This window comes from Eucyclogobius newberryi, unplaced genomic scaffold, assembly GCF_026437365.1.
Source record: "Eucyclogobius newberryi isolate DKJ021-1_F unplaced genomic scaffold, fEucNew1.0.hap1 SCAF_18, whole genome shotgun sequence".
NCBI classification, from domain to species: domain Eukaryota; kingdom Metazoa; phylum Chordata; class Actinopteri; order Gobiiformes; family Gobiidae; genus Eucyclogobius; species Eucyclogobius newberryi.
Genome location: NW_027315812.1, coordinates 16,092,398 through 16,105,578, shown reverse-complemented (window position 1 = coordinate 16,105,578; position 13,181 = coordinate 16,092,398). Strand labels below are relative to the sequence as shown.

The 13,181-nt window shown below is 42.0% G+C and overlaps 3 protein-coding genes across 4 annotated transcripts in view; 1 reads left to right on the top strand and 2 right to left on the bottom strand.

Moving 5' to 3' along the window:
- pdia4 (protein disulfide isomerase family A, member 4) overlaps positions 1–13,181 on the bottom strand; it is a 290,521-nt gene that overhangs the window by 232,989 nt on the left and 44,351 nt on the right. The gene's annotated exons all lie outside the window — the stretch shown is intronic.
- On the bottom strand, positions 36–998 carry prlh2 (prolactin releasing hormone 2). The gene is made up of 2 exons (XM_072450685.1): positions 798–998; positions 36–375 (listed from the first exon to the last, which is right to left on the bottom strand). Exons 1-2 carry the CDS (start codon positions 952–954, stop codon positions 167–169), a joined length of 366 nt encoding a protein of 121 aa, XP_072306786.1. The 5' UTR covers positions 955–998; the 3' UTR covers positions 36–166.
- On the top strand, positions 5,422–13,022 carry shrprbck1r (sharpin and rbck1 related). 2 transcript variants are annotated; one of them, XM_072450684.1, is made up of 14 exons: positions 5,422–6,076; positions 7,338–7,512; positions 8,068–8,136; positions 8,310–8,451; positions 8,933–9,023; positions 9,111–9,402; positions 9,615–9,715; positions 9,787–9,957; positions 10,517–10,677; positions 10,750–10,861; positions 11,547–11,726; positions 11,852–11,950; positions 12,090–12,233; positions 12,348–13,022. In XM_072450684.1, the coding sequence occupies exons 1-14, from the start codon at positions 5,801–5,803 to the stop codon at positions 12,426–12,428; spliced, it is 2,094 nt and encodes a 697-aa protein (XP_072306785.1). In that variant the 5' UTR covers positions 5,422–5,800; the 3' UTR covers positions 12,429–13,022. The 2 variants fall into 2 exon arrangements, with proteins under 2 accessions (XP_072306785.1, XP_072306784.1); XM_072450683.1 differs by having other exon boundaries at positions 5,424–6,076; positions 9,784–9,957.

Sequence of the window (13,181 nt, the reverse complement as noted above, 5' to 3'; positions counted from 1 at the left end):
GTTTGTTGTGCATTTAAGTAAAATGACACAGCAGATCAGCTTTGTAGTTTATTAATCAATATAGATAGATTTTATGTACAGGTTAATTTCAAGCAACAAAATGTTAAGAATAAAGCAAAGTACAAAATACTCCGTGATCATATGAATGGAAGAAGGTGAGATCTCGTCATGGTAGCCAGTCCTGGTCGTCTGCGTCTAGAGGGACTTTGTGGAGCCGGCCCTTGGTCTTGAGACTCTTCAGGAGCAGCTCCAGTGTCCGGAGCACAGGCTGCATGTCCCAGCTGTTCAGGGCCACCTCCACACTGTGCCTCTTCCCAAACCGACCAATGGGTCTGACCCCGCGACCCACGTACCAGAAAGGATCAATCTCTGGACCTAAAGAACATATATATATTACTTTTTAGAACAGAAAAACTTGTTGATGCAAGGCAAAAAGGCTGTTTCTAGGGGCAAAGTATACACTGTAGTATGGAAGAAGAAGAAAAAAGACAACAACCACACAACCCTTTTTATTATGCATAAAGCTTACTGGAAGAAAATGTTATTCTATAAAGTATAGGTTATAATATCACTTTCAGGTCTAATTTAAGATAGCCAAACAATATCCCTTTTTACAAGTTATAAACATTGGGGCAAAAAAGCACATAACTGCAACAACTGAAAAAGTCTCACAAAAACAATTACGGTTCAAGTAAAATAAAAATGAATCACTTAAAAGTGGTGAAATATACACTTTATAAAGTTTTAGTTGTGGTTAGTCTAAAGTCAAACACCAAACACGTGTATTGGGCTCTCACTCCTGTTGTCCACGTTGTGCACTATGTGGACGTCGTGCTCCACAGTGGTGCTGTGCGCGCTCAGGCGCGTGCAGAGCAGCAGCAGCGTCACAGCCGCGAGCAGACAGCGGCTCGTCAGGAAGCTCTGCCGGACATCAGCCGCTCTCCGGGGCAGCATGCTGTGTGCACTCTCGCAAGGCACTGGAAAAACCACACATCTGTGAGTAATGCTACATGTTTATGCCCAGCGATGGTTATTATTGCAAAATGTGCTGGAGATTCATTTAAATCCGTGTAGATTGTGCTGCTTGTTACTTGGTTACGTGTGTACAGTGGGTTTATACATGCTCAAGCCTGTAAATTACGAAAGAACGCAATGCCTTAAATAAATAAAAGAAAGAAAGAAAAGACAAGTAGGAAATGTATGATAAACATTAAATGAACAGCATCTGCAACTTGTTGTCTTAAATATCCATCTTATATTTCTTTTGTAGCCTAGGTTTGGTTCAAATTTAATGAGGACATGATCAACAAAATGGCTAATATTTCAATATCTTTGACATAGAGCAACGGCTCTACTTCGAGCTCCTCCCGTGTGACTGAGCTCCTCACCCCATCTCCATGGGAGCACCCAGCCACTCTGAGGAGGAAACTCATTTTGACCGTTTGTATCCGCGATCTTGTCCTTTCGTCATTACCCAAAGCTCATGACCATAGGTGAGGGTAGGAACGTAGATTGGATCAACAGCTTTGTCTTTTGATTCAGCTCCTTCTTCACCTCAACAGTCCAATGCAGCGACTGCATCACTGCAGAAACTGCACAAACTATAGTTTGTTTTTTGCAACTCAAGTTGTTTGAATAAACTAGTATTAAGTACAACTGAATAATATATTTTCTTTCTCTCCAAGGAATATGTGGGATTTTTTTAAAAAGGCTTTATGAGAATTATTAACTTACATGAAATACATTTGTGTCCAAATCAATAGGCAAGTTATGAATTAAAATACAAATTTACAGAGAGAAGGTTTACTGCCGTTGCTTATGAACAGAAAGTAATCTCCTAAATCTGTGTATGTCTATCCATTATTTACAAAGAAGTTGAATGAATGCTCCTTAAAATAATCCAAATCAAGTCTTACCGTTTTACTTGTTGCAGTGTGAGGTCAGGCAGCGTTCCTGCAGATGTCAGAGCGCAGCAGGTGTAAGGCCTTATATACCTGCACGCACTCGCCACATCCGTCGAGATGATGAATCAAGAACGTCAGTCACACTCCCAGATCCCGAGCTGGTCCCCTCCTCCTCCTCTGAGCTCACACAAACCTGACACGCCGCGCAACCGTCCATCAGCGAATCACTGACACAATACAACTTTAAATTAGTGACAGGGGGGACCCGCAGACACTGGCCCAGAGCTGAGGTGGGTGTCTCTGACGAGTCTTTCATCAATCAGGCTGATTTCACCCTAACCCAAGAAAAGGAGAAGATCTAGTGCACTATTTACTGCACAATATCAAGACCATGTCAAAGTATTTATAGAACTCCTGGGTAAGAAACCTTTAGTCAATATACTTTTTTATATCAGAACAGAACTATTCAATAAAGACAATTACATGTTGAAACTGGCCTATCATCTGATAAATAAATAAAACAGCTTTGTTAGAACCTCTTTTACACTTACACACATTTTTTTGGAATTTTTAGTCAAAGTAACTTTATTCAAGATGTACAAAATTCTCTCTTTAAAATGTCTAATATGTTGACTAAATTAAGAAAGAAGATTTTTTTTGTCCCAATTATGTGCAAAACTTATGTTACATTTTCATCTTATACATTTGTATGTACACTACAGAAGTTTCAAATTGATATCTCTACATTTAAGTTAATCAGCAGTGTCTCGCCTTAAACCAGATGCCCTTTCTGGTGTGACAGCAGCGGTTGATGGAGTTACTTCCGACAGACAAAGGCATCATTAACAAAGGCACCAATTACCGACAACAGAAGAGTGACCTGAAATGATCCAAAGTGAAAGAATAAGGTGAGGAAATGTCACAGAAAGGGTCTGAGTTGTTGAATTCCTAAAGGCTCCGGCGCAATGCCTTTAAAGTTCAAGAATTGTCACAGGTAGACGAGTAAAATACATTTACTGCAAAGGTCTGCGGAGACATCATAAAGCAAAATGTGGTGATTGGACCTTGGGCTACACTTTGTTGCTCTGGTGCACATGGATTGTAATTATTTTTGTTTTTTGGACACGGATCAGATGGTGTAAAGCTAAAGAAACGTCAGAGAGAGGGGCTTGGCTGCGGTAATGAGAAAACAACTACCTTGGGAGGTGTAATCACAAGCAACCTTTAATAATTGGGTTATTTGATTTATTTTGAAAAGCCTCTAAGCTCTGTGAGATCTGAGTATGAAACAAATGCTGGGACTGCTGTTCCCTTCTTACTATATTTTTATAACGTGGCCACTTTACTATTTATAACAGGTGATATGTTCTGAAATGCATATTATTCCTGTATAAGTTAATCAGCTCATATTTCCGTCTTCTCTCAAGTGTAACGTGAACTTTGACCATAATACTATTAAAACATAAATCCTAAATCTAATCGTGAGCGCAAAGCTTTCTAATTCCAGGCTTTGATCATTTGCTGAATGTCTCTCCCTTCTCATTTCAACACAATTTCACACTGGTCACAGTCTAGGCTAAGCCAAAAAGTCTTGATGAAAAAAGTAGACAGGGACCAAAGCTTGATATCGTGACATCGAAAGCTTATTTATCTGAACTGAGTCATCAGCGTTTCTGAATGTAGAATCACCGCAGCATTTCAGTGACGACACAAAGAGACAAGGCACATTTTCATTCTGAATACTTTTGGTGACTAATGCCGCTCCATTCGTACTCGGATATTTGAACAGGCTCCTGTACACTCCCCACTGTGCTTGCCACATTGATCTTCATTCATAGTGATAAGCAGTTCCATCTTAAATCAGTCAGCTCACATGCTACAGTATATATTTTGTTAATTGCCTCATAATTTGTGCCGTGACAGTGCAGTGTGTGTAGGTGGGCACCTCCATTGACCATGGTTGAATCCTTTGTTCTATGTATATCCAGTTTGTTTTGTTGTTTGTTTGAAGTAAATTAAACATAAAATGTGAGTTTTGCAATAACTTGGGTTAAACCAGCAGGTTATTAATGTATGTATGATTTGTGTAACGGGCCACTGTAGTTGTGTATAAATACAGTGGTACTAAAACTGTGACTTGTTTATTAATCCATCCATCTTCTTTTGCTCATCCAGGGCTGGGTCGCGGGGGCAGCAGTCAAAGCAGGCACTCCTAGTCCTAGACTTCCCCCGGGGGTGATCTCGAGGCGTTCCCAGGCCGATGTTCTATCTACAAACAGTATGTGATGGTTCCCCTTTGGTTAAGCGGCTACTCTTTATGCTTTACACATTTACAAATGTCAGCGGGGCATGTATAAAAACATAGGCTATTCGAAACGAGGAGCCACAGACATTCAGATAGATACACTTTAGAGAGCTTTGACAAAGCATGATACCTATAATGAACATTACTTTTATCATCACAATACAATATGATGTTATTCAGGTTATAGTGCTATCACTAATTTAATTTGCAGTATAAAGTAGTCAATATACCGTCTTGTGGGCCAATTCACCGCAAACATTTCTATGAGGGCAAATCATCATGTTACTTTCGAGTACTATAGTTATTGTTTATTTGGACAGTGCATGTTAATGGACATACATCTATGCTAGACCATGAGTCTCACCCCCTGCAGGACACTCTGTCCGTTCTGGAGAGCAGCTTCAGTGTGAGACTGATCCACCCTCGCTGTGTGAAGGAAAGGTTTCGCAGGTCTTTCCTTCCTGCTGCTGTCAGACTTTATAACAAACACTGCTAGCCCTGAACACTTGCAATTCTAACTTAACCATGTGCAATACCGTCATATTCATGTGCAATTACGTCGTACTTACAAGCAATAATGTCACATTCATCATTTATTTTATCTTATCTTTATTTTTCCCCTCCATTCCTTATTAAGAAATGAGAGGTTTTGTCTATAGGAGTTTTTGTTTATAAGAGTTTTGTTTATAAGAGTTCTTCTATTAAGAGATATTATCTGTCCTTTTCCGCTATCTACCTGCGTTGCAACAATGAAATTTCCCTATGTGTGGACAATAAAGGAATACTGTATCTTATTTTATCTTATCTTACATTACACACATGCTGTAAATATGCTGGATTGTAGCCACGGGCTGTTTTTCATCCGTTGGCCCACATTCACTCTCACAAACCCACTCGCATTCATACAGGGTAAAAGGTTCTAAATAAAGCAACACTTTCCACTATAGCGCAGAAAAGACATGGTCATTAGATATTGAAGCGAACAGAGGGATACTTTGCTGCCCTCTGGTGGTTGAATGTGTTTAGACACACGTCCAATCCACCAAGTCTATTTTAAAACATGTGGAAACTTTGAAGTCAAATAAAAAAACGATTCAATTACGGCAATTAGTTTGAATTATGTCGTGTTTATTTATTTCCGTTCCTCTTATTTTAAATAAAGCAGCAACACCTACGTCACTCTATACACTGCGCATGCGCGAGGAGAAACGAAACCAACCGCACGTCAACATCAGCCGTAATTGGCACAAAACTGTTTGGAAAAGCGTGGAGATTATCCCCAATAATTGGGAGAAATCTCAACAGTTTCACCGCGGCCGCGTCTGTAGCAAACCCGGGGTGACACCGACGTGAAGCTAAACCGGAGCCGTTTGGAGACTCACGACCCCCAAAAACGCAGCCGAGGACTTCACGCGCTCCTCGCCTCTTCCTGTTGTCATCGTTGTTGATATTGCGCCCGGACGAGCCCACGATGCCCGGGGTTTGTGTGAATACGAGCTGGGCCGAGGAAAGACGCGGAAGCGAGAGGTAAACAACTCCACGCCGTCGTGACAGTGCGTCCGCCGCTGCTGCTCCATGAGGCTGTGCTAACATGGCCCTAAGTTCAGACGGCTGGACGCAGGAGCCCTCGCTGGACACGGCCGCTGTGCCCGCTCACTACGGCGCACCGGAGGAGGGTCTTCTTCCCGGCGGCCAGACGGTGCTCATGTCGGCGCGGGTGTCGGTGTGTCACTCCGGTATTCGCCCGCTGTGTGTGCCCGGTGCGGGGGACGAGCCGCTCCGCCTGCAGCTCGGCATGGACCCGGGGAAGTTTGGGGAATTCCGCCTGTCGCTCCAAGAGAGCAGCGGGGAGACGGGCCGGAGTCTGGTGAGAGCCAAGGGCGACCACTGAGGCTTTGGACTAGTGAACGAGAGGGTTACAGGGGAGACATGTGTCATGGGGGGGACGGGGACAGTGTTAGGGGGACCACTTGTCCCTCCTTTGAGTGTCCCGTACAGCCAGTTAGGCCCCTGTCCCACTGGAGGACAGACTTGTCACTTTTCACTGATGCCACATGAATTATAAAAGGAAAACACAGAGAAATCCAGACAGTTTGAGTGTACTTGCATTCAGGTTTGTGACATTATTGTGCACCTTTTGCTATTCCAATCTCTTTGGATTAAAGGTGCCAATATTGAAGAGAAAATTTATATCATTTTAACACCAGACATGAGCTAAAATGTGTCCATAAATGTCTTGGCTGAGGTTCAAGTCTTGCACTAAAACATGAAGTCGAGTTATGATTGATAAAAACTTAAACTCATAGTCTAACTGTGGTTATTGTCTATGATCTTAAACCGAGTCCAGAGTCCCACCACATTCAGTGACGTGTCCCTTCTTTTCCTACAGTTTGAGGTGGTGGTCACCCTGAAACCTACACTGACAGATGTGTCGCCTGATTCTGTGATTTATTTAGTGTTTGAATCATATTCACATGATTCTGTGGCTTCAGTGCATTGAAGACATTCTTTAAAGACTTGTCCTGCTGGTCATTTAGTCGACTAAAGTGGACAGTGGCATGAAACTGGCTAAAGCGCTCAAAACCATTCAGCACCTCTAGGATCTTAACCAAAGGCACTCTCAAGACAACACATGCACAGGAAGTCACACAAGAACAACTGTAAATAAATAAAGTGTATTGTTTAAACTCATGATTCACGTCCAGATATTCAGATAGCTCACTACACCTTCTATTTACTGCTGTTTTGTAGCCTGCAAATCCCAATAATGTAAATAATCAAGTAATAAGTTGACAAATTTTGATTAATGGCCTAAAGGTCAACATGACACTATATTCAGAAGACACTCTTGTTGAATTACAACAGCACTCAGTCAGTCAGAGATGATTACGTTTAAATATGTAGTGAACGGTCTGCTAACTCTTGTCTCCATGGAGCTCAATATATTTAATACAATACTGTGGAACTTTCCTGGCAACGTACTTATTTCCATGGTGACAGCAAGGCCTCTACCTGAAAATTACACAGTTCACCCTTTAATCATGTCACCTTGAGCTTAATATTTAACGTCTCTATGAAACCATGCTGTTGGCGTCCACATAATGTCATAATTCCTCTTCATGTTTCAGACCGTTGCCGTGTTTGACCTGAGAACTGTAAACTATGAGGTAAAGTCTCCAAAATGTCATGAGCTGAGTTTGAGAGCGCCGCCTCATGATCGGATCAGCTTCAACTTTCGCTGTGAGCAGGAAGCTCAGAAGTGGGCCACTGTGCTGCTGTCGTCTTTAAGAGAAGCCCACAGAGGTCAGTGACATGACATGACATTAGTCTCATATAAAGATATGTAACCGTCATTATAAACATGCCATCATCACTTGCATCTAATGAAGGTTTGATGCTGAATAATGCATGCTTTGCTTTTCACTTTCACTTCATCTTAAAATTGACAATAACGTTGGAACTACTTTTAAAATCTTGCACTCCCTCAGTGCAATTTAAGTAGTTGATGTTAATCGTTGGGAATGTCCCTGCGAAAGGATCAGAGCTGGTCTGCCTAAAATAGACAGGAGGAGAGACTGAGGTCTTGTGTTTCCAGAGCAATGGCCGAGCCAGTGTACAGAGTTAAAAACTAAATATAGATGTTCATTTATTTACTAATGCTTTGCTGTGTTCTGTAAAGGTTTGATCTGCTAAACTGCTTGAACACAGGTAAACCAAGAAAATAACATTCTCAACGACTTTATCTAGCATTCCTCTGTCTAGAAAGGACAGAAAATATTTGTTGTCACACTTGTGTAGCAGTACAATGTTTTTAGGAGAATATTAGTTTAAAAACTCGTATGACTTGTCTTTTCACAGTTGTGCCTCGGGGTCACGGTGAGGTCGCTCTCAAGGATTCTCACACTGTCACTCTCCTGCAGCAAACAGGTGTGTAACAGACGGGGTCACGGATTGTATTCTTATCTATATGACATACATGTAATCATTCATTATTTATCCATGATCCACATCCATAGATTTTCTGTTAGCCCCCTCTGGTGGCCACTTGGAGTTTAGTTTGTCACTCATTTTCACTCTGTGTATGATCCATCCTTCATCAGAGGACGCATGCATTCAGCTGACCAGAGCCATTGCAGCAGGCGATCTGCAGGCTGCTTCAACATTGGCTGCTTCTCTTGCACGACAACATGCCACTGTCAAGATTCAGCCATCTGCCCGAGACGCGGAGGACAGTGAAATAAAGTAGGGTCATACGTTTTAGGGTAGAAATACTGTAAATGCATAATGTAATGTAGATGTAGTTGTGCACATGGTGATAGCAGTTATGTCTGTGAGTCCAAGCCCATTGGAGCTCAACAGTCCCGCCCTCTTTGAAGCCCGCTGCGGTTCTGGGACTGAGTGTACCTTTTTCCCATACACTTTTTGAAAAATTAAAGTATTAAGAAAGCACAACAGAGGCTGTGTAGTTTCCCAAAAGACACACTTAAAATTCTGCCAAATGGTTTGATTACTTGGCGGCATGTGAAGTGTCAGAAACAGATTAATTTGAAACTAAATTACTGGTGTTGTGCTCACTATGAAGCTGATTAGGCTCGGACAAACATGTTTTTTCGGAAAGTCTGTGGGAAAAAAATAAATGGGAACTTTACTTACAGAATGTGGTGGTCACTGTTGAGTTCCATTGCAGTTTATTTTGTTCTTCTGACCCGTCTGTACTTTATAGTTTGACTGTGGTGGTTGAAGATAGTGCCTCGTCCTGCTGCGTAACGGTGAAAGTCTTCCCCCATATGACTGCAGCAGCACTCAAACAACAGGTGTCAGATCTTTCAATAAGTCCATTTCGGCTCTTTAAACGTGCATTCCTGCCTACAATCTTCTTCTTTTCTTTGGTGTTTGTCCAGATGTTTCTCGAGTATGGCTTTCACCCAAAGGTTCAGCGCTGGGTGATTGGACAGTGCTTGTGCGCGGACCAGCGTTCTTTGGTCTCGTACGGGGTTAGACACAATGGTGACACCGCCTTCCTCTACCTCCTGTCGGCACGCCACGCTCACCTAACACCTCAAGTCCTCCAGCGGGACCAGGAGAGTGTCCTGCTGCTGGGTCCTCCGTCTTCCTTTGCCAACGGTCCGTCATCTCAGAACCAGCGGACGTACAACACTTTGCCTTCAAGACTGAGTAAAAGCTGCAACATCAGTAAGACTTCTGTGTTTTTCATGTCGCAGCTATTCATTCTAAACATGCATCAAACTTTCACCTGTCTACATATTAACTCATTATCCCAGTACTCTATTTTAAGCTGGGACATGCATGTTAAATGATGTATGCATCACCAATAAGCTCATTTAAAGCATGTTCTGTTTTGTGCCAAACACATTTTCTTACCCATGACTCTTAAACAATTGCAGATGGATCAGAGAGCGCTCGTGTAAGTGTTATTAAAGATCTCATCAACTTGGAAATGCCTCAACTGAGTGAAGCGCTTAACCCTAATATCACTGCAAACCAGGTAAGAATATACATTGTAGCCTACATTTGTTTTTTAATCATTTAAAAATGACCTATGTCATTTTTTAGCAGGGCTGGTCATGCCCTTCTTGCACTTACATCAACAAACCGACCCGTCCCGGTTGTGAGATTTGCAGCACAAACCGCCCAGAGAGTTATGTGGTCCCCGGGAGCTACCGGCCCGATCATCTGGAGCTGAAGAGGCTTCAGCAGGAGAAGGAGGCCGTTAGACAATACCAGCAGGTAGGACACAGACGTTTTACTAAACATACAGGCTCTTTACATTTTAGGATTCAGTCAACTTTAAGCAAATCATTGGGACTACACTTTCCACGAACAAAAGAGTGGAAGCTTGAAGTCTGGAAGTCTGGAAGTCTCTCTCAGACTGACTCTCTTCTCTTTTCTCTCTGTTTTTTGAAGGAGAAAGGGAGAAGAGAGGTGCTGAGGAGCTCTGGAGCTCAAAACAACTCACTTCTATTAAACTTGGACCAGGACTACCGAGCTAACACTACACGTTACAGCCATTAGTTTATTTTAGACTTAAAATGTATTCATCAGCATATTTTCAATGTTATCTGATTATCATCAATATTATCATATTTATATTGCCGAACAGCACTGAATGTATAGACTTGAATACATAAGCACATTTAATGTATATATTATAATAAATATAATTTAATGTAATTTGTGTTTTGTCTAAATGTTTTCCTTTTTAAATGAGCTGGTCGCTCTTAAATAAAAAAATGAATGCAAACATGCAATGTAGTTTTCTGAGGCTTAAATGATGCACTGGTCCCAGGCCAAGGAGGAGGAGCGCAGGGAGAACTTTGCCCGTCTGGTGATGTTGGATGGTCAGGACCTGGTGCCTAACCCTGAGCCAGTGGACTGTAGGATCTGCTACAGCGAGCTGCAGCCTGGGGAGGGCGTCCTGCTCAGAGAGTGCCTACACTGCTTTTGCAGGTGAAAAGCATTTCTGTTTGCCTCCCAAAGTTACACTGTAAGCTGTATTTAATTGAGTGTGCTGTTTCCCAGCTCCTGCCTGCGCTCTGTCATCATGCTGAGCGAGGAGCCGGAAGTGTCCTGTCCCTACAGAGACGACACGTACGCTTGTACCTGCTCGCTGCAGGAGAGGGAAATCAGAGCTGTGAGATGGTCTACTTTTTTCTTTACTTCTTTACTTTCTGTGTGCACCAATTGCAAGATAAAAAGTTTAGAAAATGCAAGTACTAAGAAAAAGAAACTCATTGTATATATAGTGTATAGTATTGAAGAGATCCATGCTGAGGCCAGAAGGGCCTTTAAAGTTGACATTTGAGTACATGAAGAGGACAACTTTAAATATGCCCAACAGTACAGCAAGAACGATGAGAACACTCTTAGAGCTGGTACACTGGCAAGGAAACGATAGTCCTGCAGTTAGTTACAAAAAATAAACGATTGTTAAATGCCCCTCCCAACGAACATTGATGGCACAAGTGGAGCACTCGGGTGAAGCAAAAACATTATTGTGACATTTCTAACCGTCAAAAGAGATTCCTGTGTCAAAAACAGTGAAGATGTGATTGTATCTCCATGATAGGATAATGAGATAGTGATGCCCCCAGTGCTGCGCAGACCCATGTGCAGAATCATTTTTACGCTGAATAATCCGACACAACGTTCAGTGCAGTACTTTTCTAGTATGTGGACTCACTGGTGTCTGAGCCTCTTCTGAAAATCATGTACTGTTGTCTTGTTGTCTTTCGCTGTATTTTATTTTATGGACGAAGTGTCTGAAATGAAGCTAATGCTACTTCTTTACTACTTATTCTCTCTCTCTCTCTCTTCAGTTGGTGTCTGCAGAGGAGTACCAGCGCTGGCTGCAGAGGGGTCTTGCTGTGGCCGAGTCTCGCTGTGAGGGGAGTTATCACTGTGCCACAGCGGACTGCCCCGGCTGGTGTGTGTATGAGGACACCGTCAATGTCTTTCACTGCCCAGTCTGCAGGAAACAGAACTGCCTCATCTGTAAGGTACACGGCCTCTTCCTCAATGCATTCAAGAGATTAAACCAAATGAACAGTTTGTTTACAGACATGTGTGTTTACTATGGTCAAACTGGTTGATATATTATGCTACAAGTATCTTTAATCTTTAGGCGATTCATGAAGGAATGAACTGCAAGCAATACCAGGATGATTTAGCCGCTCGTGCAGTTAACGACTCTGCCGCCAGAAGAACAACACATTTATTAAAGGTGAGTGACACATTTGATACAGAATGTGAATGTATGTGTACAGAGTAATCATGTGTTAATGTTGACTGTCCATCTAGAAAGATGTCATATTTTAGTCAAACATTGACCTAAACTCTAACCAGTTTGACCTGTGCTTTAGACGCTGGTGCAGTCCGGTGAGGCAATGCACTGTCCACAGTGTGGGATCATAGTCCAGAAGAGGGACGGCTGTGATTGGTTACGCTGCACTGTCTGCCACACCGAGATCTGCTGGGTGACTCGGGGGCCTCGCTGGGGCCCAAAGGTAACAAACATTTTAAACTCATTTAAGATTTTGCATTAACTTTAGCTTTACATTTCTACTTGTTACTACACAGTATGTGGCACGTCTAATCTAATGTATGTGATTTCCTCAAAGGGTCCAGGAGACACAAGTGGAGGATGTCGCTGTAATGTCGAGAACCAAAAATGTCATCCAAGATGTCAGAACTGCCACTGATTCACAGGATTCAGATGATTTAGGAGAAAAGATGGTATCTGAATAAATCCATATACATGTACAGTAAACTGTATTAAACTAATAATATAGTGTACTAAAACTCCTCTAACTTCACCACAAACATTATTTATGACTGAGAAAACACTTCCCCAGTTTCACTTCTTACTATTTGAGTTGAATATTTGAATATAATATGATTTGACTGTTCAGGGAAGTGTGCCAGGAAAGTAGGAAACTTGCACAATAAGCATGAACCTTAAGTGCCTTTACCTAACACAGTTTCAGGGTTTCACGTTGACTGTTTCTGAGAAATATTGTGACAGAAATGCCTTTACTGCACAGATGAGTTCTACACATTTATGCTACACCGTGACAGACTTCCTGTGATCTGTCCTCACTTTTGTTCTCTCATTATTTAAATGTGCACTGTCATATGTTGAGCAATAGTGTTTTATTTATGTGTTAAATATGTGAATTGTCTCTGTTTACTGTGCACACATTTAAATGACATGGGTGTAGCCCGCCTCTCTCCCTAAGGGTTACTCAACACGCACTGTTGCTCACAGACCCAAATAAAATGTCTGTTGATCGTTATTGCTGTTTGTCTTTTTCATTTATGTCCCAAGCAGGGTCATCATTAGACCAAACCTACAGACAACATGGAGAGTTGGAGGGAAATGTTCTAAAATGTAGGTTATATTTCACAAGACAAACATCAGACTTCTTTCTGCAAGTGGAAACTCAACGCGGTGC